Genomic DNA, 23,118 nt, shown 5'->3' on the forward strand with positions numbered 1-23,118 from the left:
GATTCCGACAGCCCGATGAATTGATTCGAAAATCGAGGTCGAGACGGAAATATAGAAATTCACAGTCGTCTCTCGCTTCCTTAGTTAATAATAATTCGATTGGAGATTAATAAGTTGTCGCTCTCATTTAACCTTTATCGGCTGTCTCAGCGCAATGTCCTGATTCCGTCGTGTTATACCGTATTTTAGTGAGTGACTTTCCGGGTCGAAATTTTAATGCTGCTTTGAAGCTCTTAAGGACACTTTGCGTCTACTTACATAGCTTTTATAGACTAGTAATAACCTACTTTAACGACTATACTCGCTAAATCCTCTCTTAAACCTTTGATACCTAAAATCCTACCGTAAAACAACCCATTTCAACACTAAAAACTGCGAAAACGGAAATTTGAGATAGTCGGCCCGTAACAATACTGTTAAGAAAGTGACGGTTAATATAATTATATCACATTAATATAACACAAGGCAGCTCGACGAGTCCATGTTAATTGTTTATAAACACGATTGTTATATACAGCTTTGACACTGTGGCAAAAAAAATATCAAATTTACATAATGCTTAAAAATTCATAAAGAAATAATCGTTTTCTGTTGTTTCATGTTTTTCCTTTGTTTCCTTTATTCTTCGCTATTTTTTCTTTCGTACTTTAATGCTTGGATTATTAGCCAAGTACTAATGAAAGAAAAATTATTCCGAAAAGTAGAGGAAAATAATGGGAAAATCAGTATATTCGTGAGATTGCGATCATGGGTGAAAAATATCGCGACTAAGGATCAATATGTTCGATGAAAAGATTCGAAAAAAATTTGTGAGAAAATGAATTTACGGGCTAACTACCTTAAAACATTGTCGTAGACAAAACAGAAATAAATTGTATCGTTAGAATTGAGTCTATTTTGCTTATCGAGCCTGTCTTATTTCTTACCGTGCTGTGGAACCAAACGTTTAACATGGAGCCAAAATTTCGACTCGGTTCATCGGTTTACCGTAGTCAGTCGCTTTTCGATAGTATTCTCAAAAGGGAATACCTCGAAGGAGGTCACTCGTTGTTCGCCGGCAATGTTCAATATTCGACGATACACACGCATCCTTACAGTCGCGATCGGCGAAAGAACACTCTGTCGAGGCGAAGCCCGCGCGAAATTGGAAGAAGGATGAAGCCACGTCGGCTAATAGAACGACCTGTTATTCGTTTGCAGAGCTCAACTCGACGTCCCCGTCGACCAGCGAGCTCGGCGAGCTCGTCGACGAAATCGAGAGCGGCGAGGTGAACGCCGCGGACGACGAAGACGCGGTCGAGGACATCCTTTACATGCGCGGTGCAACCTTCACGATACATCTGGACACTTCGGCCGAAAATTCCAGTAGGAACGCGACGAAGATAAACGAGGAAAACGGCGCGGCGGATCGGGTCGAGCTGCGCGCCACGTCTCAGGTAAAACGTCACTCGCCATATTTCCCGGCTGGCTTGTCGTATTGCCTGCTGCGCGGCTGTTTGAACGTTGTTCCGGCCATCCGTTATGCGGGATTCCAGGGAGCGACGTTTAACAAAAAGAAAAGAAAACTAAAAAGGTGAGAAAAGAAAAATTCCAAGGTCCACCTGGGTGTGTGTACGTGTAATAAAAATACCGTGGCTCGACGTTAGAACTCCGAATATTTTACCGTGCGACGTACGGCCGGAGGGGACGCGTCGTCGCGGTTGTGCGCGCGTAACGACGAGAACCGTTGGAAATGCTGGCCGTCGCAGACAGAGCCGAGACATAAAAATCGCGAGATTCTTGCGCACTTCGACATTAATCCCGTCACAGTTATGAGGACGACGACTATCTGCTCCCGTTGTCTGAAGGATTCTCGGATAACCCGGGACATTGGGGAATCCGTGTCTCCCCCGGATCTCCCGAAAATCGGTCGATCAGCGCAATTATATCGGTAGTTCTTTCCTCAGGTGGAATACCGAGTTAAATACGAACGCCAGCCAGCGGAGGGTGCGTTAGTTCCTTTGGTTTGACTAACTGATATACGTAAACGCGAGTTCGAGCCATCGGTTGACCCGGAGCAAACGCTGGATATCATACGTGGGGCGGGGGGAGGGGAGGGTCAATATCTCAAGAATTCGCGCTAACTCCGGCAGATTTAATTGATTAATGCGCGTCTCCGCGTATTCGCATTCGTATTAAACGGGAGGAGAATCAATCGAACGTCGTCTTTGGGTCGAGCGCGCCGGAATAGAACATTCCGTAAAGGAATCCGTAAATGGGTATGCATGTGTCCGCCTCCCCCTCCCTCCTCCCCCCATGTACCGACTATAGAAATAGCGATTACGTGAAATCGAGCACAAGTGGGAATGTTCTCAACCGTAGGGAATCCTCCTTGGAACTGGAATTAATATTCACGATACGACGACGGCCGGAGGATGTAAAGTTTCGCCCCGCGAGATTGGGGATTCGACCGATTGTTGACGAACACGACGATCTAACGGGGGAACGGCTGCGCATGTGTGCGCTCGACGGAAATTACGAAACTTATTGATCTTCCTTCCCTTTCCTTTTTTTTCTCTCTCTTTCTCTCTTTTTTCCGTCTCAATATCGGTAGCGTCATCTCTCGTTTCGACAGCACATTCGAAAAATCAGAGATAAAATGACAACGGGGAGGAGGAGGGAGCGACGATCGTTGAACGGCTTACATGACGGGACAACGGTGAAATTAATATATGATTTCAACAAAATGCAAAATATACGCGAGAATCGTTGGAAATTAACCGGAATCATTGCAAATGAATAACGTTTAACGTCGATTGATTTGCGCGATATTATTAAAATTCGATGAAATTTAAATTTACATAAATTTACATAAATTTTCGATGATATTGAAATTTCGTTAACACGCCGCTCGCGACGAAGCCGGATCGACGACGATGCGAATTCGTTTCAAGTGATTTTCCTTTTCTACGAGCGAACGGGCATATAAAATTGAATATTTTGCGACATTCGACGTTAAACAGACGCCATAGCGTTCGCAGATACCGGGGTATCAATCTTTATTCAAAAGCCTCCTCAAATAAAAAACATGAGTCGTGCAACAGGTACTTCACGTCCGCTGCAGCTTTCTTAACATGCAGCAGGCTACGCCATTATTTCTGAAAATTTCTTGCCTCCCCCTCCGTATCGACAGCGATGAGCAGCAGGATCAATAAATGGCGATGGAGGTGTCGGGTAACGGATCATCCTCATAAATAATTTTCTTTGACCGCTCGTATCGTGCTCGTGCATTATCCTCCCGTATCGTTGTGTTACCGGAAACTTGTCGAGAAACGATTACTTGCTTGTGTGCGGAAGACAAAAAGTTTCGACAAAAGAAGACAAAAGAACTCAAAAAAAAAATATATATATATATATTCTCACCTTAATTCCGAATCAATGTTTCTCTCATGAGTAGTACGTTAGTTAGCATGGAGACCGTGAGATAAACGCGAGTCCACGGTAAACAAAGTACGAAAGTTTTTACCGTTTACGATTCTCCGCTCTGATTGTCCGCTAAAGGTCGTACGCATAAACAATGCCGTGTAGACTCGATTTGCGGCAGTTGTTCGAGGACGTTTGAATGAGAAGGGAGGCCGACCGTGAAAAGTGGTAAGCTCCGCGTTTTGTTCAGGAATACGGCGAGTTTGAAACATTTTCCAACAATATATAGTCAACCTTGAGCGTACGTAGTTACGACACACGTGTACCTGTACTTATGCAGAAAATTCTCGGCCCAAAATTTAACGCTACGGATCGAAGCAACTATATAAGAGCGAGAAATATTGTCTTACGTGTGTCATTTTTCATCCGATCTTCCATCTAGATCTGAATTTTCCCGTCGATCAAATCGGAGTGATTCGACGTAACACCGCCGATGACTGATTTCTTCCACCCGCGTGAATGTTCCAGGGTCCAAATCTGGAGCAAAAACTGCCATCCACGATGGAGAGCATCGTGAGTACCGAGCCAGCGTGTTCTTTGGATTGCGGACCGGCTGGAAATTGTTATATCGAGCAATCTCGCGGAGATGAAGTTGATGTGGTGATCGAGGAAGACGACGAGGGAGCCATGGATCTCGAGGGCAATAGCGTGAATCTCAGGCGAAGGCAAGGAACGTTCAGGCAGAGATGCCAGTGCCCACTTGGAAGGGGTGGAGATCGTTGTCAGCTCGGTGAGTGATATTTGCCCTTAACTTGCAATTCTTTCGTCTTCTCCGTGTACCCGGGTGCGTCAAGTCGCGTCTCTTTTCTCGCGCAAATATCGTACCGATGTACACAGAGTGATTTGCAAATTTCAATTTGTCGGATGGATCTCCTACTGAAATTGTAGAATGTTTCTTTCGCCGAAGAACAACGCAATTGTTGAATAACGAGCGAAGCGAAAGGGAGAAAAATTTTCCGCCAATTATGTGAACCGAGCGAGGAAGGTGGAAAGGAAGATAATAATAAACATTTAGTTCGCGTTTAACTTTCGTTCCGTAAGATCGATTCAGAGGAACAACCGCGCTTTCCGCTCCTCTTTCATCCTGTACAAAAACTCAATTCATGATCACGGTGAGACCAAATTAGTTAATGCATATTTTATGGCTAATCAAGGGACTCTACAGGTGAGGAAACATAAAAGATTAAGTACGGTCCTCCAGACCGATATTTTGCCCGGGAGCACATATAAAATTCAACTTACGAACTGAAAGTTAATTTCGAACGGACTTTCGCGGAATTTTAATTTCTCCAATATCCCCACGGTCGCGTTGGAATATTTAATATCGAAAATTAAAAAAAATTGCAATATGAACGACGTTCCCTAGATGTTTTTTCTGCGGTGGTACTCGTCCCGGTTTTAAACTCGACTTGATCTGTCTTTTCGTTTCATGCGGTGCACTCCCGAACCACACGTCCAAAAAAAGAACTTTCAACAAGAGAGAGAGAGAGAGAAAGAGAGAGACCCACATTGAGGTCACCGTAAATTTGCTTTGAAACTCGCTGTTCAAAAAAAGGGAGCAAAAAAGCGATATGTCCACAAAGAGAGCGGAGAGTGAGTTATCGGACACACGGCGCGCGTAATCTTTCATCCGTCGTTATCCGAACGAAGAAAACGCATTCAGAAGCGCAAAGTTAAACTCGATAAACAAGTGAGATCGACGGGAAGGAGGAAAGAGAGAGAGAGAGAGAGAGAGAGAGAGAGAAAGACAGTGATGACGGGTCGCGGTGAGTGATTTTCCTCGACGAAAAGTAAACTCGAGATCGCGGCGGGCGGTTGAATGGGTGGATAGCGCGACGCGCCCAAAGATTGAGGAATTGAAAACTTGTTCATCACCGGGGGGAGGGGCGAAGGGGCACGAACTTGGGGCGTCCGAAAGAGTACTGTTTTCGCTCCGGGGCCCGACGGTCGCGAGCTCTGCCCGTGCTCGACGATCGGATCCGTTTGCACCTGGCTGCTCCGACGGAAACTCCCAGGAAACTCGGCGCGGGACGCTTCGGTAATCTCGAACTTTTAACCCTTTGAGATGCCCGCTGCTCTCAACGCCTGCGCTTGGCCGTCCAGCAAATAACGTTAAACGCTCTCTCTCTCTCCCTCTCTCTCTCTCTCGCGCTTGCTCTATTTATGTATTCCTTCTCCTCTCGCCGAAGATCTTAGGAGACTCGCGATCGCATCGAGGATGTAAATTGCTGATGGCGTGTACGCGATTAAGAGCCCCGTACGTACACTAATGAAAATGGAAATTGCAACACCGTGAAAGCTACTATAGGTGGATCGAGCTCTCTCTCAGGCTTGGTCGCGCATAATACGATCGTTATCGATTCGCAGCTTGTCACCTGTTCCCTCGCTCATTCGCTGCTTGCGCATGCACATACCGACGTTATTTCGACCGATGTTACTTTTCTCGATACCGCTCGATGCGCTCATTTCGTAACGTTTGCGCCGGTTTCGCTTCCGCCACCGGGGGTGTCGTCGGATACGCCGTGTGAGAAATTCAATCGTTGTCAAGCAAATTTCGGATCGTCCGCCGGGGTACGACGGGGTACGTCGGGATAAACGGGGACGGCCGTAACCTCGCGAAACGCGAATTAACAACGCGGCGCAGGACGTATCCTCCTTGCTACCCATTGACCGTGCATCGATCTTGATTTTTATTGAATACGAGAGCGCGCTCGGAATGTGCGGATTAAACCGTCCGATATTCGGTTTAATCTTGCAGAGTGGTTTATATTGCATCATGGGATTGCGTGGGGATTAAGCGGCAGAAAAATTGCGGGCGGAGATCGATGCTTTATAGCTTGAAGTGTATGTTTTACGCTTCGGCCTGAGTGCTTTATAGCGCAGTTTCCGTACGTGACGCGAATCGATGCAAAAATTATGATACGTCAAAAGCGTTCGTTTCACAACCAGGCGGCGGCGAACGAGCTGTTGTGCGCGCGCGTTATCGCTTGCCGCGAATTCATCGAAATGAAATATATCTCGGAGCAATTTGACCACTCCTATTTCTCTGTACGTCATTTTCAGTTTAATCACGCGCGATTTACCGCGTTCTTAAAATTTATCTGTCAAAGCATCCATGCGCATCCATCGATTTCGGCCGATAAATATTTTGCGGAATATATATATATTCCGCAAAATATTTATATATATATATATATATCACTGCGGCGGCGGTGTGGCTGCAGCGAGGAAAATTATTCCATTATGGAGGACCGTTTAAAAAATCCGCCGCTGTTGCTATTATATTTATCACATATATTTATTATGCACGATGATAATGCAAAGCGACAATGCAATTACAAGGTTGTAACATTATTGTTCACAGTGACGCTCGTACTCACGCACGCTCGCGCACACACACACACACACACACACACACACACGTTCGCTCGCACGCGAATCAAGCGCCAGCAATTTACGTAGCGGACACGTTGATTGCGACGTTTGCGTTGCGCTCCGAATGCATTCGCATTACGAAGCCGGTTGTTTTATATTGACCTAGTACAGGATTATTCGCCACCTTGTTATTCGACGTGGCGAAATTAAGCCTCGCCGGGCGGCGCGGGAAAGGTAAAACCGCGAGGTAGGCGTTGCCTGCCGGTTAATCCCACTTGCGAAGGTTTAAAGCAAACGCGACCTGCAAACCCGAGTCGTCGTTGATTCCCTGTGCAAGATCTAACGAGCTTAATTTATTTTACCGGGTGACCCTCAGTACACCTCCCATGCAACGCGCAACCCGGTTTACACCAGTAAATATTTATTTTTCCGATTGTACGGCGAATACTTCCCGTTTTCGACATTCGACTCCGACGTTCGCCCGGTTGCGGCGAAATGCTCGCCTGTTCGAACGAGGAACACACCAATACCGCCACTCATTTCCTCTCCCGGCTACCGTCGGCGCCGAGCAGAAGAATGCACAGACGCGCCAAGAGAGCCGCAACGTTTATATAGAGACACCACGTAATAGACGTAAATTAATCTCTCGGTCTTCCTCCCCCGCCCCCTTTCCCCGTGCGATCCGTGATATCTCTCGTACGTGCTTATCGCGAACGTAAAGCAATTTAGATCTCGACACTGTGCGCATGTATATTGAGCTTAAGTGATTCTATATTTAAACACGGAGAGAAAGAATATATTTATTTTTCTTCTTTTGTGATAACACCGAGAAAAAAGTGATATGATATTGGAATTATGGCACAGTTACAAAATTATAGTCAGGAAAATTGTACAAAAAAGTTTTCTGTATCATTTCGCAAACGGTATGCAAAATTTCAAGTTGTTCATTATTGAAAATAGTCATATACAGAGGCTTATTTAATTTTAATGTTTGCAAAATGGTAGAGAACTTTTTTGTTCACTCCGTTCTATGCCCTCACGAAATTTGACCTTATTGTTCTGAAACAATTTACATATATATATAATATATGTATAGTAAATGTTACTATAATATGAGTTGTAACAATCATATAAACATAATGCGAACAGTCTATGTGTAACAACTTATACATTTTTTACCATAAAATATCATTTTAACTGTAATAATAATAAAGTTACAAGCATAAAATGGTAATGGGAATTAAGGTCTATTCGACAGTTATGTTACACGGCGAGGGGGGACGGGATCTATTAGCTCGCATGACGGTTTGTAATGGCAAGGAGGGAGGAGGGAAGAGTAAAGGCCATGAAACATCTCATTAAATGGTACTTATAAATAATGGATGTGCATGGTTATTCATTTTACATTCACGTGGCATATTTGGTTAAATTTAGTGAAAATTTCTTAGTTTCGACACGGTTTTGTGTCAATAATCAAAATGTTAATTTTTAATGTTTATTCCTTTAAAAACACTGACAAATGTTTATTCCTTTAAAACACTGACAAAACTTTGGATAAAAATTGACTGTAAAATATAAGAAGATTATAGTTGATCCAACAATCTTCTTCTTCTCTCGGTGAAGTGTATCGTCATAACGCCGGACTTTGGGGTTAATGGATAAAAAATGATAAGCAGGAATATCGGGCGCGCGAAGATAATAATGTTTGTAAATATATCGTAATGACCTCATGCGCCGTCACGCGGCTCCCACGCGGGCACGCTTATAAAACAAATCGCGCGATGCGGAATTAGAGGCGGGCGAACAATGGGCCCGACAGAACGAGAATGTTTAATAGTGATAAATTTCTCGCGCTATTTTGAAATTAATGCGAGATAAAGCGTAAGATAAGCCGCAATTCTGTGCCGTTATTTAAACGCGAAAATAGTATCTCCGGCGGCTTAGCTCGGCAACAAAAATTTACTAGCGGCCGCTGCCGAGACTTCTGGGCGTGTACATTCTAATAGTGATACATTATCTGGACTTTTAATATTACAAAGTGCAGCTCGGTAATTCCGCATCATCCGTCCGCCATCGCCGAGGTGAGAGACGGCGGCTTTGCCGTGATTTATGTCACGGTTGAAGCTGTGCGCGGCGCGATGAGCGGAAGAATTATTTTTTCGCAGCTGCGCTCCCCCTCCCTCTCTCTCTCTCTCTCACTCTCACTCACTCACTCTTTTTCTCGTTGCAGCCGGACGTAAATCAGAAAAACTTTCGTGCCGCTTCAGCCGAAACCGTGAAACCGTTTTCCGGACAATAACGTCGTTACGCGTTCGTAATATTTCGAATAGCTGCAGGCTGACTCGCTGAGAAGCGGCACAATCGCGTCAATTATCACATTCCCGGCTAAATGCCACGCATTGTGACACAATCGCGTGAAAATCGTGGAAGATGCTCGTCGGAAATGTAACCCGGCAAAAAGAAACGGGCCTTCCCGATTGAGATAATCCATTTCGGGGCCACATTGGATATTCTAATCTCAGGATCTATACTGTATATGGGAAAATCTGGGCAAAATTTCTATGCGGGAATTTTTATCCGAATTGGAACGGGCGCACGCTTCCATCGAAAGTTTCTCTTTCACCTCGCTCTGCGACCGTCCCTCTGAATACATCGACCGGTGAAAGGTCGGAAAAACGAATCGCCGGAGAGCTCCGTTAATCAAAACCACGACGCTTCATTTCACGTAGAGAATGCCGAAAGAACATCTCCTTCAGAGCGGAGCCGGAAAGAGGAACGGGAAGATCGCGAGGTGCATCGTCGATTCCGAATAGACCACAGCCTCGCGATGTAACTGCGAGAAGTTCGCGACGGTCTCGCGTCGCGGGCAAAGCTCGCGCTGCTGCGAAAAGCGCAGAAATCCGTGAGCTGATTATCAGTCGCAATTCAAATTCGGTATCTCGACGAGACCTTCTCGGGCTGGCGCGTCCTGCACGGGAAGGTTCGCACGGGATCGCGTCGAGGAAAACAGCGAGACACCGAGCGATCGATCGATCGATCGGACATTCACCGACTCAAGCTGTAGTTCGCACTAAGCAATCGTCGGGGAATTGCCAGGCATTTCGCACAACGTAGCCCCATTATACTACGCTTACGATGTCCTTCGGCCACTAGAGAACTCTACCAGCTGGCCGGCCGAGCCGGACGGCTGTTCGAAGCCCGACGAGAGATTGGCGGGCTGCCAAAACGGTGCTCCGCACGCTAGATTAAGCAGATTAACCGCGCGTCTCCAGTGGGCATTGTAACAAGGACAGAGGAGCCCCAAATGTCGTTAAATTCTTGCTGTTTGCGGATAAATCGCGCCTTCCTAATTGGCCGATCTCTATTCCATTACGCGGCAGCCGGAGGGAAAACACGACCGAACGTCCGATAGGATAATCGTGTGACGTCAGTTTGTCAGAACAGCATGATCGAGTCGATTAGCAAGCTCAACCGGCTGGCCGGCTGGTGCGTAGAGAGTGAAAGAGAGAGAGAGAGAGAGAGAGAGAGAGCGATTTCTTCGGATTTAATAAAATTACATTAATTGAAACAAATTTGTCTTTTGGAGTAGAGCGAACAAATGAATGTTTTATTCAACAAACAGGATTGTTTGGTTTCTCATACAATAAATATCTTCACGTCAAGTAATATATTTCTTTTATGTTTTCATTTAAACGTTACAGTGTTTGTCACAAGCAATAAATTATTTAAATTATTATCTTAATTATTTTAGTTTTATTTTTCGACTTCTCTTAACAAATCTTAATAAATCTTTTTTTATCGAAAACCAAATATTCTCACTAATAAAAAAACATTTTGTACGCGTGTTAAAATTGGTTCTTGTTAAAATTTCTGTGTTAAATTTTTAACATATCCGTATGTTAATTTAAGTTTATTTTTAATTTATATTATATTATAATAATATTATAACGTTATAATAATAATTTATATCATGTATTATGTCATATTGTTTTTAATCTAATATTTGTGTTATTTTAACACATTGCGTACAGCACTCTACTCGCTCAACATGCTTCCAGGGCATTCATTTATTCGCTAACCATTTGTTTCGAGAATGCGCGAGACTTCGTTACCCTGGTAACGTAAAAAGAAAATCTACTTTTAATTCCTTAAGTCGTCGATTAAGTCGAAGAAACCTGAAAACGAGATATCTCGTCGCCCGGTCGCAACGTTCGGCTTGCTAAAGACGAGATATCTCGTCACCCGTACGCAATGTGTTAATATTTTGAGTCGATATTCAATACGTGTAAATATTAAAATGATACATTTTATACTTCAGTATTGATTTAACATATTTATAATTTTACGCCAATTTTGGACATGATATTTGTATTCTTTTCAACATATTTATCTTGTGTTAAATTTACATAAAAATTTGTGTGGATCTTTTGGAACACGTGAAATGTGTTAAATTTAATATGAAATTTTTTACTGTGTATTTTCTCTAAATAATGCTATTTTTTTTTTAATCAAATAATACGGTTTATTCTAATGAAACAATATTTTCATTCAAACAATATGATATTTAATATTAAATTATGTTGTTTATATTAAGCAAATCCAAGTTAAACAAACACGTATATTAAACCCAAAAAAATCCTTTTTCTCGATGTTATATCTCTCTCTCTCTCTCTTTTTCTCTCACTCATTGGAAAGCCCGCTAATCCAGCCGGAAAATACTTATCGCGCCGCCTTTCAGGTCCTGCCGGATCATTTTGCTGAATTAATTTCGCGTGGGACTGCTGTTTATTAACGAAAACATCGAGGGGTGTGGGGGTGCTCTAGAGTTGCTCAAACGAGACCGATGTATTCAGCGTATCGCATATCACTCGATGACGAGCGTGAGTCGCGGCCTACAGTCGCGACCGCCATCGATTCAGTCGCGCCATTTTTGAGACTACACGCGTAACGATGAAAAGAGTCGACCTTAACAAGTTCTGACACAAATCGGGGCAATTTTTTTCTTTTTTTTTGACGCAGCGCATAACATGTCGTGTGTATTCTGTGCAGGTCACAAGATAAAATCGACCTGCGAATAGATCATTTTTTTTTCCGCTCGCTTGCGTGACACAGATGCGCCGTGCAATCTGGAACTTCATGCGTTTACAATTCGTCTGTCAATAAGCCGAAAAAATATGCAACGCTCGCCGCCGAAAAACCCATGAAAAATTGGGCGTGGCGCTTCGCCGCGTCGAAAGGGAATATCGGACGAGCAGCCTGTTGCATTTTTAATACAACCTAATGTTTCGCGACGTTAAATTCCTTTCCTCCCTCCTCCTTGATTCTCCTCCTCGAAAAGAAACGAAAGTTTCGTCCCGAAGCGTTTGATCGAGTAGCCTGTTGCAATCCGATCGCGAACCAGCCGAGCGACCACTCGGCCAATGCAGCCGGGCAGATTTTAGTAATTCAGTAAAATTAACGATCTTTAATGGGTTAAAACCCATGCTTATATCAGAAGCTCCCCAACTAAATAAAAGCCGATTAATGCGAAAAAGTGCATTTTTTTCAATCAAGATACATGAAATAGCCTTTCGCTAAGTGATAAGATACAAATTCGCCAATTATAATTGGAACGTAATATCGATTATAAATATTAAAAGGCGCATATATACAAAGCGCACGGGCGAGTTGAAATTGTATAAATTTGCATCTCGTTTATCGGACGCGTATTTCTAATTTTCAATTTCAAATCGAACCTGCAGCGCCCAAAATAGGTTGCATCGGATTACAAGCGGGAATTGAATATTTTCCGTTGTGACGTTGCTGCGCCGTTGCTGCGCCGGAAGAAGAATATACGTTAGAATAGCGGATTCGTTCGTCGTATACCTGGAAGCCCGGTCGGTATCGACCCGGCTGTGTATGGTATACTCTGCTACCCGACTGCGCGGCGGCCCGTTAATCGAATTCATGAATAATTTCCGCGTAGCCAAAGTCACGAATTCGACGTAATGGATTTTCAGTGGTACGCGACGCGCAATTAATTTAAAATAATAAACCGGCGCGACGGGTATAAATATCTAACTTTTAATTGAGTAAGGTTTAATTTCGTCGCATTTCACATTAATATGCGGCGCGTATGATACATCGCACGGGACTGTCGCGCGACAATTATACGCGCATCATCAACGCGTGCCCAAAATTAATTCCCGTTTAAATCTCGTCCCGAAGTAATTTGCGGAGATTTTTCGGATTGCACACACGCCGAATCGATAACATACGTTACCGGCCAAACGTAACTCTGTTTTTTTGTTATTTTCATCACTCGCGCCGTTGATTCGCGACCGCGTCGAGATTGCGTCTCAGCCTGTGCAGAAGTCACATACATTTGACCAATACCAGGAACTGGCGATGCACTAATTCGGTATTAAAATATGAAGTTCCCTTTACGATATATGGTAAAAAATGTTATTTAATTGAATCTAACACGTCTCACGTATCCCAAATGATCTACACAAATTTCTGTGTTAATTTAACAGAAGGTAAATATGTTGAAAAGTAACACGAATATTATGTGAATAATTAACACAAAATTAATATCCATAATATGTTAATCGATATTGAAGTATAAAATGTATTATTTTAACGCTTATACATGTCGACTTCACACAAAATATTGAGATAACATGACATAAATACAATATGTTAAATTAACACACAGGTGTACTGCAAAATTTAACATGAAAATTTGAACAAGGACTGATTTTAACACTCGTGCCGCCTGCGCCGGCCGCTCTGCCAAAACTTTCCGGACCGTGAATTGACACTTGATTTGTCTCCGTGCGAGATAGTTCGCTTATCGGAATGTAAAACTGCGTAACACCGCGCGGCGCTACGTTAACGCGTATCCACACGGAGTTCATCGCATTCGAACGCGCGTACACATTTGCAATTGCGGAGTTGAGTCGCGCTCTGGAGAGAGCGAGACGAGGGCTGTCACGCGCATTCACCAAAGTGTACCCCCAAGGTGCGACAGCGCACGGCTGCAAGACATTATTCGATTAGCGCATTATCGGCTCATAAAGCGGCCATTATCGTCGCTCGAGCGGCACGATTTTCCCGGCTGAAAGGGCCTATTGATAATTTGATACATTTCGAGAGCGGCGTCTGTTGTGCCGTGCCATGAAAATCTCGCGGTCTCCCGTTCTGATCATCCGCGCGCGATAAATTATGGAGCGCGCGCGCGCCTGCGTGCGCCCACGCCTGCCCAGGGGCTGAGAACTCGCGCGTCCGATAATCCATTTCGCTAACAAGCTGCCGCGATACGCGCTCTTACGCGAGCTGTAACATTCAAGCGGATATTATCCTCCGTCGGTGGATCTCGCATTAAATTAGAATTTTTTAACGCGTGCGCGTAGAAGGATATCAAGTTCTCGCGTCCAATCCTCTTAAGTATGGAACTCATTATGCACATGCGTATGTGCAACGAATATATACGTATATATATATACACACACATTGTTTTTTCTTTCCTTCGTTTGAAATATACAGACGGGATACGTGGGCGACGATGGGACGCTTTAGGGACGGGGTATGAGAGTTGATCCTTGCCGAGAATAGACGCGATTCCTCGTCGGTCGAGCGCGTCGCGTGATACCGACTCTTCCTTCTCGATGTCGCGGTCGATTGAACAAAAACGCGGGTCGCAGATTTATAAGGAGAGAGGCGAGGAAAGAAATAAGTTTTCCGCTTCTCGGTGTAATCTTCCCGCCGGCGTCCGTCCGGCGTGTTGTACGCTCGTACCGGCGGAAACCGGCATGTAATTGTTTCGGGGGACGACCGCCGAATGGCAGCGATTTCAGGGACAAAGGAGCGCCCAGTGGGTTCGAAGTGGGTCGTTGATCTCGCTGGCCTCTCTCCCTTGTTTCGTAGCATCTCGAAAGCGTCTCCATTAACTCCTTTCTTTCGAGGCGTGAGACGAAAAATTGCGAGGCGAAAGAAAGGAAGCAACAATTCCGCCTCGCCGCGAGATTCGCGCGAACGAGAGTCCGGGGTCACTCGTTCGCGCGCGGTACATATTAAATTTCGCCGGGAAAATTATTTTCCGGCTCTTTCCGGCAGAAAGAGACTGATGGTTTCTTTTATGATACGGGCGAATTAATGACAGATCTCTCTCTCTCTCTCTCTCTGAGACTCCCCGAGATATCGGTTGTTTCACGGTGTCGTGATAATCGTGCAAAGAACTTAGCGCGCGAAATAGAAAGCTGGATGTTCCGAGAGAAAGAGAGAGAGCGTTTGGTTCGCGAATTTGCGTTTATTAACTCCTACTTGTTTATTCTCGTGAATTCAATGTTAGTCGGTTAAAAGTCTTTATTTATAAAATTGGAATTTGCTCGTGTAATAAAAACTTTGCAATCGATGGAAAAAGTCGATAAAAGTCATCATGAATCGTATATAGAGTCATGGGCGTAATTTTCGTTTATTAACTCCACTTTGTCTGATTGAGCTTTATGTTAGCCAGTCAAGCCTTTATTTGTATCTGCAAAATTTCGTACTGTACAAATTTGACGCCGATAAAATAAGGTCGTACGTAAAAGTTGATAAAATCTAAATTGATTAGCTCATTCTTTTTGTCTTTGTGAATTATATATTAGCTATTTAGGTCTTTATTTATGCAACTGGAATAATTCGTGTAGCACAAATTTTGTCACCAACAGAGAAAGTCATATATAAGTTATCGATAAAATTTTCGTTTATTAACTTATGTTTGGCTGTGCTTTATGTTAGCCAGTCAAATTTATAAAATCGGAACATTTCGTTCGATAAATTTTAACACCGATAAAACAAGGTCGTATGTTATCGATAAAATTAACGTTTATTAACTCTTTTTTGTTTTCGTGATTTCTATTTTAGCCAGTTAAGTCTTTATTATTTATTTAAAATTGAAGCAGCTCGTATAGTACAAACTTTGCCATTGATATAAAAGTCATACAATTTTCGCTTATACTCTCCTTGCTTGTGTGCGCTTTATGTTAACCAATTAAATTTTTATTTGTAAAATCGGAACATTTTGCACGGTAGAAATTTTGACACCGGTAAATCGGAGTTATATGTGAAAGTGATCGATAAAATTTACGTTCATTAAGTCCTTTTTGTTTTCGTGAATTCTGTGTTAACCGGTCAGGTCTTTATATATAAAATCGGAGCAGCTCGTGTAACACTATGAACTTCGCTATCGATAAAAAGAAACTACGTATGAAATTCATCGATGAAAATCGATCGAATCACTCAAAAAGGCAAATCGAATAAATGTCGCGCGTGCTGCCGATGCGGAGCTAATAATCGAAGCGACCTGAATACCGCGTTCGAAATTATTTCACGTTTCGCGCGACGTATATATATATATCTGTGCGACAGCGGATTCTGCTCCTGTTATCCGTTAAATCTCAGAAGTACGTTTCATCGAACTAAGGCGGATTCGTTGACGAAAAGTCGTTTATACGGACGTAAGTTGCGGGAATCGTTCACGTGTATTATCTCACAATTTCTTCGCTTCTGACGCCATAATCCGACACGAAAAGGATTGTCGTCGACTCGACTGAGAATTAAATGTTACGCGCTCTCTCTTGTAACACGTCTTACACATGTTTACACGCGTTACATAAAAGCGTTCGAGCCGTTCCGGTCGCCTCCGCTGTTCTACGGTCGCGACGTGTCTCGTCGAAGCTCGCGCGAATTGTATAAGAATTGTTCATCAGTAGACGTCATTCGTCCCTGAATCGTGCCGTAAACTACCGGACGTCCGTATACCTCTCGCTTTTACGACGCGCCGTAAAAGACCCTGGGCAAAAATCGAGTGAATCTCCACCCGCTGGACGCGTGCTAATAGAGCATACGAAGCCGGCAATTGAGAAAGCTAATAAAGGGGGTAAGAAAGGGGGAATGAAGGAAGACAGGCGGGCAGGCGAGTCGTTAAGAAGAACTATTTTTTTCATTGCGGCGTGGGGGACGCATCGTTGCTTACATTGTCAGAAGTTCTTCATAAAGCAGCTTTCTCGCAATAACGACGAATACCTCAAAGACTGGAAAATAAGACGAGATTCGAGCGAGAACAATCCCGGAGCTTTCCCTCCCCTCCGCACCCCTCTGTTATCTCCTTTCTCAAAGAAATTTCTCGAAAGTTTGCCGCAGTGGCTTGTTGTAATTAATGTCCAAATTGATAATATAATATTAATTAATTCGTATAACGTTGAATCCCTCTCTTTCTCTCTCTCTCTCTTTCTCTTTTTCTCTGTCTTTCTCTCAAGCAGCGACTGTTAAATTCGTGAAGTCACACACAAGGTGATTCTCATACGTTCCTCGATCGTTTCGATTAAAACGCAGAAGAAAAAGTTGCGATGCGAACGATGCGCGTTAAACCTCCCGCGTCCGCCACACATCGATTGAAGATAAAAACCTAAGCGGATTAATTACCCCGGATCCTGGTATCCTCGCGAATTAATTAATGGAAAAACGAGACAACTGTGTTTCTGTTAATTAATGAATCGATTGGCGCGATGTAATCATTATCTGCGAAATTAATCGGTACTAAACAAATGGAATACGGTGAACAAGGGGAGAGGGAAGGGAGTGGCGGGGGGACGGAGAGTGTAATTTAATTAATAAGATTAATAATTAAAATTTACAAACAACGTATTTACATTTATGCGCAGCCCTATTGCCGAACATATATGTATTCTTGTGCAACCACCGACCGAATTCTGTTCGTAACTCGTGAATTTTGATGATTAACATAATTATCATCAGTGTCGTTTTACATTCCGCATAAATGCATTCGTGTATTTTTTTTATCGTATTATTCGCAACCTTCCTATCGAGACGATGTTTCCTCCCTTCGCATATTTGTCGTGACGTAAATCTGTAATCCGAATTAAACGGTATTCCCTCTTTCTCGTACGATTAGTTACAGCTTTCCGATCAAGTGATCCGTTAAGAAAAGTCATGATCAATCATGGAATCTCAGGTAGCAACTGACATAGAGCTGCGCTTTATTATTGTTGCGCAACGGTTGCTTTCGTATCGTAAGCATGAAGTTCGAGCTCTGTTTATTACTCGTAAACTCTTGATGTCTGCAAACTTCTTGCCGAGGAAAAAGTTACGGTAGCTCCTGGTGGACGTGGTCTTTTGCACCAACTTCTTATCGCAAGCGTATATCGATTTATCACTGTGTATACGTAAGTCGTGGATGAGATGATAATAATAGTCAAGTTGTCAAGATGTTAACACAGTAACAATGTTAAATCTCTGCGACTTTTCATGTATTTTATTTCGAACATTCTCTACCTTCAGATAATTTAAACTTATTAACGTAACCCGCTATATGAAATTAGAATTCCTTGTAAGACTACTTGGTCGTTTGCGTCAACTTAACGTTCGTTACCGCGCTTAAATAGAAAGTCGTTCACTATGGCCCACGCTATATATTTTTAGCCGCTATATTTAACACATTTCAGACCGTATGCATATTTATATGCGTTTCAGCGAACTGAAGATAAAGCCCGTTTTAAACTTTTGACTGACTTCAAAATTTCGCTCTGTTCTAGAGGAAGTTAAAAAAAATTAGCGGTAATATGTGTGTGTGTGTGTGTGTGCGTGTGTGTGTGTGTGTGTGTGACACGAAAAACAACATCAATTTAAGATTCATATTCTCACATATAAGCAAGAATGTATAATTTTATGTGAGAATAAAACTTGCTCTTATATATGAGGAGATTCGATATCGAAGAGGTTCGACTAAAAATATATTCTCGTTATTCAAGAATAATTTTACTGAATTGAGAGGTAAAAATATTCGGTAGAAGGAACGATATTTTCAAACCGAAACAATTTTTAGTTTGAAAATGTCGTCCCTTCTATATCCAATATTTCTCCCTCTCACTTCATGAAGATTATTCTTGAATAATACATGAATATATTTTTAGTAAAATTATATAGAATTTCTTCATACAAGAGCAAATGTTATCTTCATATAAGATTCTTGCTTATACGTGAGAATATGAATCTCGAATTGATACTAATTTTCTTCCATATGATGAAAGATCGGTTCACGTCACACACATACACACACACACACACACACACATACAACTATAGATAGCGAACGTGCTAATTCACACGCGATTCCTTCGGCCGTTCTCGCGTCTTGAGGTGCGCACGTACAGTTTCAGTTCTTGGCGAGGTTTCCGTCGGATTGCTTTTACCTCACTCAACCTCGTCGCTGCTGACGACGGCGACAAACGTCTGTCCGCCCGTCCATGATTTTTACATCCGGTTGTATCGAGAAATGGCACGAGCGTCGTTTGTTGAGAGAGTAAACATTCCGCGGATATCGTTCCGTGTATCGAGCTGCCGTGTGATAGCGATAGACGCGCAGCACCTTGCGTGTCTCCCCCGTGATGATACAGTCTGCATATATCGCGCCCGACCGCGTACGTACGGTGCACGCGACCACGGTATGCACACGTCTCACGCGTGCATATACATGCGTGCACGTCGTGTGCGCGTCCTGCCGCCGGAGGAGAAGCGCTATATATTATATATATATATATATATATATGCACTTGCAGCTGCACACGCATGCACAGGGCCGCGCGTACCGCGAGCAAACGTTTATGCGGTCGCGATAAATCAATTGAGTTGTCTTTGATAAAATAATTTGCACATTCGCGCGTAACATCCCCGCCGCGGGCGTTATCGCACGGCCGTTGTTAATTCGCGAGTCAACATTTAAGCACGGTCTCTCTTCGGCAAGCGCAAGGAAGTCGCGCTGAGGTGCTCGCTTCGCGGGCCCTCCGTCGCGCAGAGACGCTCTTCCGATTCTCAAGCGGGAGGAATGCCGGTTCCGAGGAAATCCCGGCGGGGGCTTCGATTGCGCGTCTTAAAATAAATAGCGAGATCTGCAAAAGCGAGCTCTCCTTTGATCGAGTTCACCGTGACGGAAATGCGCGATGTATTTCACGTGAGATTGCACGACAGGTGATGTTTTTAAGTCGGGTATTCGCTAATTTTGAGTGGAAACACCTCCCATTCTCAACTCTTTTGTCTTATATTTCAGTAATCTCGGCAAGTGAAGGCTGCAAATGGCTGTTTAGCGTCCCGTAGCAAATATATATATTAGAATCATTTGACACTTACATTCAGTAATTCATTTGCAAATTAAGGTATTAATAGGTTCAAGTAAGTATTTGCTACAAGTTAACAAAATATACTTAAATTGGTAAAAATATTATTGGTTCGAGCGGATTTGAGGAAAGAAAAGTAATTCCGTTTACCTGATTTTACTACTTTTTTTTTCCATGTATCGGAATCGGAATGAACGGATATCGCGTTCTCACTTGGCGCAAAGCCAATCGCGCGTATTTATTCACACGGGGTGAAAATGCGGGAGGTGAGAAAAGTCAACCAGAGATACACACAATCGAGTCCCCCGGTGTTTCCTTCCGCGAGACGGGGGCATTTTTTTCTTTTCTCTCTCCAGATACGGATTGAATTTTTTACTCGACCATCTCTCTCCTTATCTTTCACCGACAGTTTTCCCCGCGATGGAAGTTTTGTTTACCCATTCGTTTGCGCGGGTAAAATTTCCCGAGTCGGTGCGCGCGTTCCCTCCCTTCCGAGCAACCTCCCCTCGTGCACTTCGCGTCGCGAATTAACGCCTCGGATTAACATACGCGATTTTCCCCAAACGAGACGGAACGTTCGCGAGCACGTTGCAAGCTTGACGAGCGTGACTGCGAGTCACGCTCTAGGCGCTCGGAGGTGGAATTGCCGAGACGTATATTTCGGATTCGATTCGCTAACGCGATGGCGGCTCGCCGGCGAACGGTGGCCCTGCAAGGGTGCGCATTGTACACGCGAGGGTTCGGCGTTCTTCTGGCAGCGAGCCGTATTGTTTTCCACGGAGAAGGGCTTCGGGCGCGGCCATTGTTAGTTTCCCCGTCGTGCGGCGCTTGATCTTTTGCTTCGTCTTTTCTTTCAGCGCGCGCGAGGGTAGGTGGATGATAGTCTGGGTGGGATGGGGCGGGCTAAAAAGCCAACACACGTGAGCTTCTTATTACGCAAACCCGTCGTTAGATCGGCGGCAAGCCCTATCGCGCTTTATCAACCGTCCCATGGACTTCCGCTCGCTCCGAGCTTGACACGAAAGAACATCGGAGCGTCGTTGCTCTCTCTCTCTCTCTCTCTCCCTCTCTCTCGGTTTTACGTGACGATATGAAAGATGCAAAGCATGAAAATATTTCCCGCCGTATCTCTGATACGGAGCCGTGTCTTCGCCGAAATATCATTTCGGTCTTTTCCTCCCTCTTTCTTTCTCTCTCGCTCCTTTGATATGAATATCCATGCATCCCTTCCGAGACAGGGCTGTCAGGCTCTTTTTCTGTCTCTTCTCTTTCCCGTATACCTGGATTGTCCTCCTTACAGCTGTGGGTAGCATCTTCTTCTTCTTCTTCTTCTATAACCTTCTTCACAAGTTATTCGATTAGGACTGAGTTCTTTGCGTCGAATTGCCCCGACCATCGACTTGGCCGGCCGTGCTCGAATCGGCGCAAAGGTCTCTCTCTCTCTCTATTGTCGAGAGTCAAATAAGTCATTCGCCCTGCGATTGGACTCCTGTGCTTCCTCTCATTTGTCTTCCGGATGTAATCCCCGATCCTCGTCCGCGCTGCTCCATAAATAACTTGGAAATAATAACGCGGATAGTTGCCCTTTTCTCGCCAGGCGTTTCCTTCTTTCATGATACACGCTCAGTCTCTTGGCCCTCTCGCGGTAGTGACCGCGACGTGAGCATTATGAATTCCGCATTTATCAATAGTGAGTCGCATTTCGCATGCGGAGCATGCGAGAGAGGAGGAACGAGAGGGGGAGGGAGGGAGGGAAGTCGTGCATTCCTGTTGGTCGTACAGCGCGAGCGGGGCTCTCAGTTTTCGCCTTTTAGTCCCGATCTTTCTCGTTCCTCGCTCAACTCGAACGGGAAGAGAGAGAGAGAAAAAAAGAGAAAGAGAGGGGGGAGGGAGGGAGGGAGAGAGAGGGAACTCTCTCGATCTTAACGACTCCGTAAATTTTCGGAGGCACGGGCGCGTATGCGCGCGGCAACTCCGCGCGTCTGCCGTACAAAGGCGCCATTCCGAAGCTGGATGGAATTACGTGCATAGAATTACGAAGGCGGAAAAGGGGACCAGCTCGACGCGGTGCGGCTCGGTGCGGCTCGGCGCAGTGCAGCGCGTCGCAGCGCTTCGATCGAAGGGCCACGAATGCCGTGACTGAAGGGATTCCGGCCGCCAGCTCTCGCGTGTTCGCCAGGAATGCGTCTGACTCGCTAGCTTATTATCATTTATATCAAGCCGCGCACGATAGAGCACGCAAGCCGTTCGTCTCTTGCGGCCCTGACGGCATCTCTTTCTCTCTCTCTCTCTCTCTCTCTCTTTCGCTTTTTCTGCATAACGAGCGCGAAAGAAATTACGACGTAGTGCGCGTCTCGAAGGAACGAGCGCTATTTATATCGCCATTGTTTGAACGGACTTGATCGTTGCTTCAGCGTCTACGTCACTTACTGACGACGTCGTTATTAAAAGATCTCCTCGGGTATGTAAGAGAAAATATTGAAAATGATATATGCGATAAGCGTGTCGGAGCGTCCGTGAAACAGGATCGCGAAAGGTTTTCGAAGTGATTTGTAAATTTCCTCGAGTGAGACGCCACTCAAAATGTGAGGGAGAGTTTGGCAGTGGGAAACCATCACTCACGCGGAAAAGGGAAAACCGACCGAATTCGAGTGACGTGACGTAACCAAGCGCGTTTTGATGGAAAGAAATGGAATTTCTGATTCCCGTGAATCGAATTTGAGGGTTCTTAAGAAACAGGGATTCTTTAATCCATTATAGTAACATTTACGATATTTCTGGTTTCCTCGGCTATAATTTTTTAACTATGCCGTTATAGTTCCAAACGTCATACATTTCTCTCCCAGCGAATCTTTCAGTTTCGCGTGAAGAGAACGTGTGCCCGACGACACGGGGCGAAGTTCATTCTCCGCGCGCGTGAAAAATCACTCGGGATCTCGACTCGGAACCGTCACTCGGTCTTTTCGAGTGAAATCTCACCCCGAGAAATTTAGAGGGTGGTTCAAGACGGACGGGACAAAATCCCCCACGACGGCGCGACCGCGGATCGAGACACTGCGAAGCGATACTCTCCTCCTAACCACGCTCGAAGCTGGATCGTCACGTCGCCGCGGCAGACGAGCTC

General features: G+C 44.4%; 1 protein-coding gene across 2 annotated transcripts in view; it reads left to right on the top strand.

Moving 5' to 3' along the window:
- Positions 1–23,118, top strand: part of LOC106746602 (pikachurin) — a 112,624-nt gene that overhangs the window by 29,234 nt on the left and 60,272 nt on the right. For both annotated transcript variants that reach the window (XM_014623359.1, XM_014623358.1), the window contains exons 4-5: positions 1,201–1,436; positions 3,931–4,192. In XM_014623359.1, the coding sequence (XP_014478845.1) occupies positions 1,201–1,436; positions 3,931–4,192 (498 nt within the window). The remainder of the gene's footprint in view (positions 1–1,200; positions 1,437–3,930; positions 4,193–23,118) is intronic.

This window comes from Dinoponera quadriceps, unplaced genomic scaffold, assembly GCF_001313825.1.
Source record: "Dinoponera quadriceps isolate SergipeBrazil2010 unplaced genomic scaffold, ASM131382v1 scaffold1573, whole genome shotgun sequence".
Taxonomy (NCBI): Eukaryota; Metazoa; Arthropoda; class Insecta; order Hymenoptera; family Formicidae; genus Dinoponera; species Dinoponera quadriceps.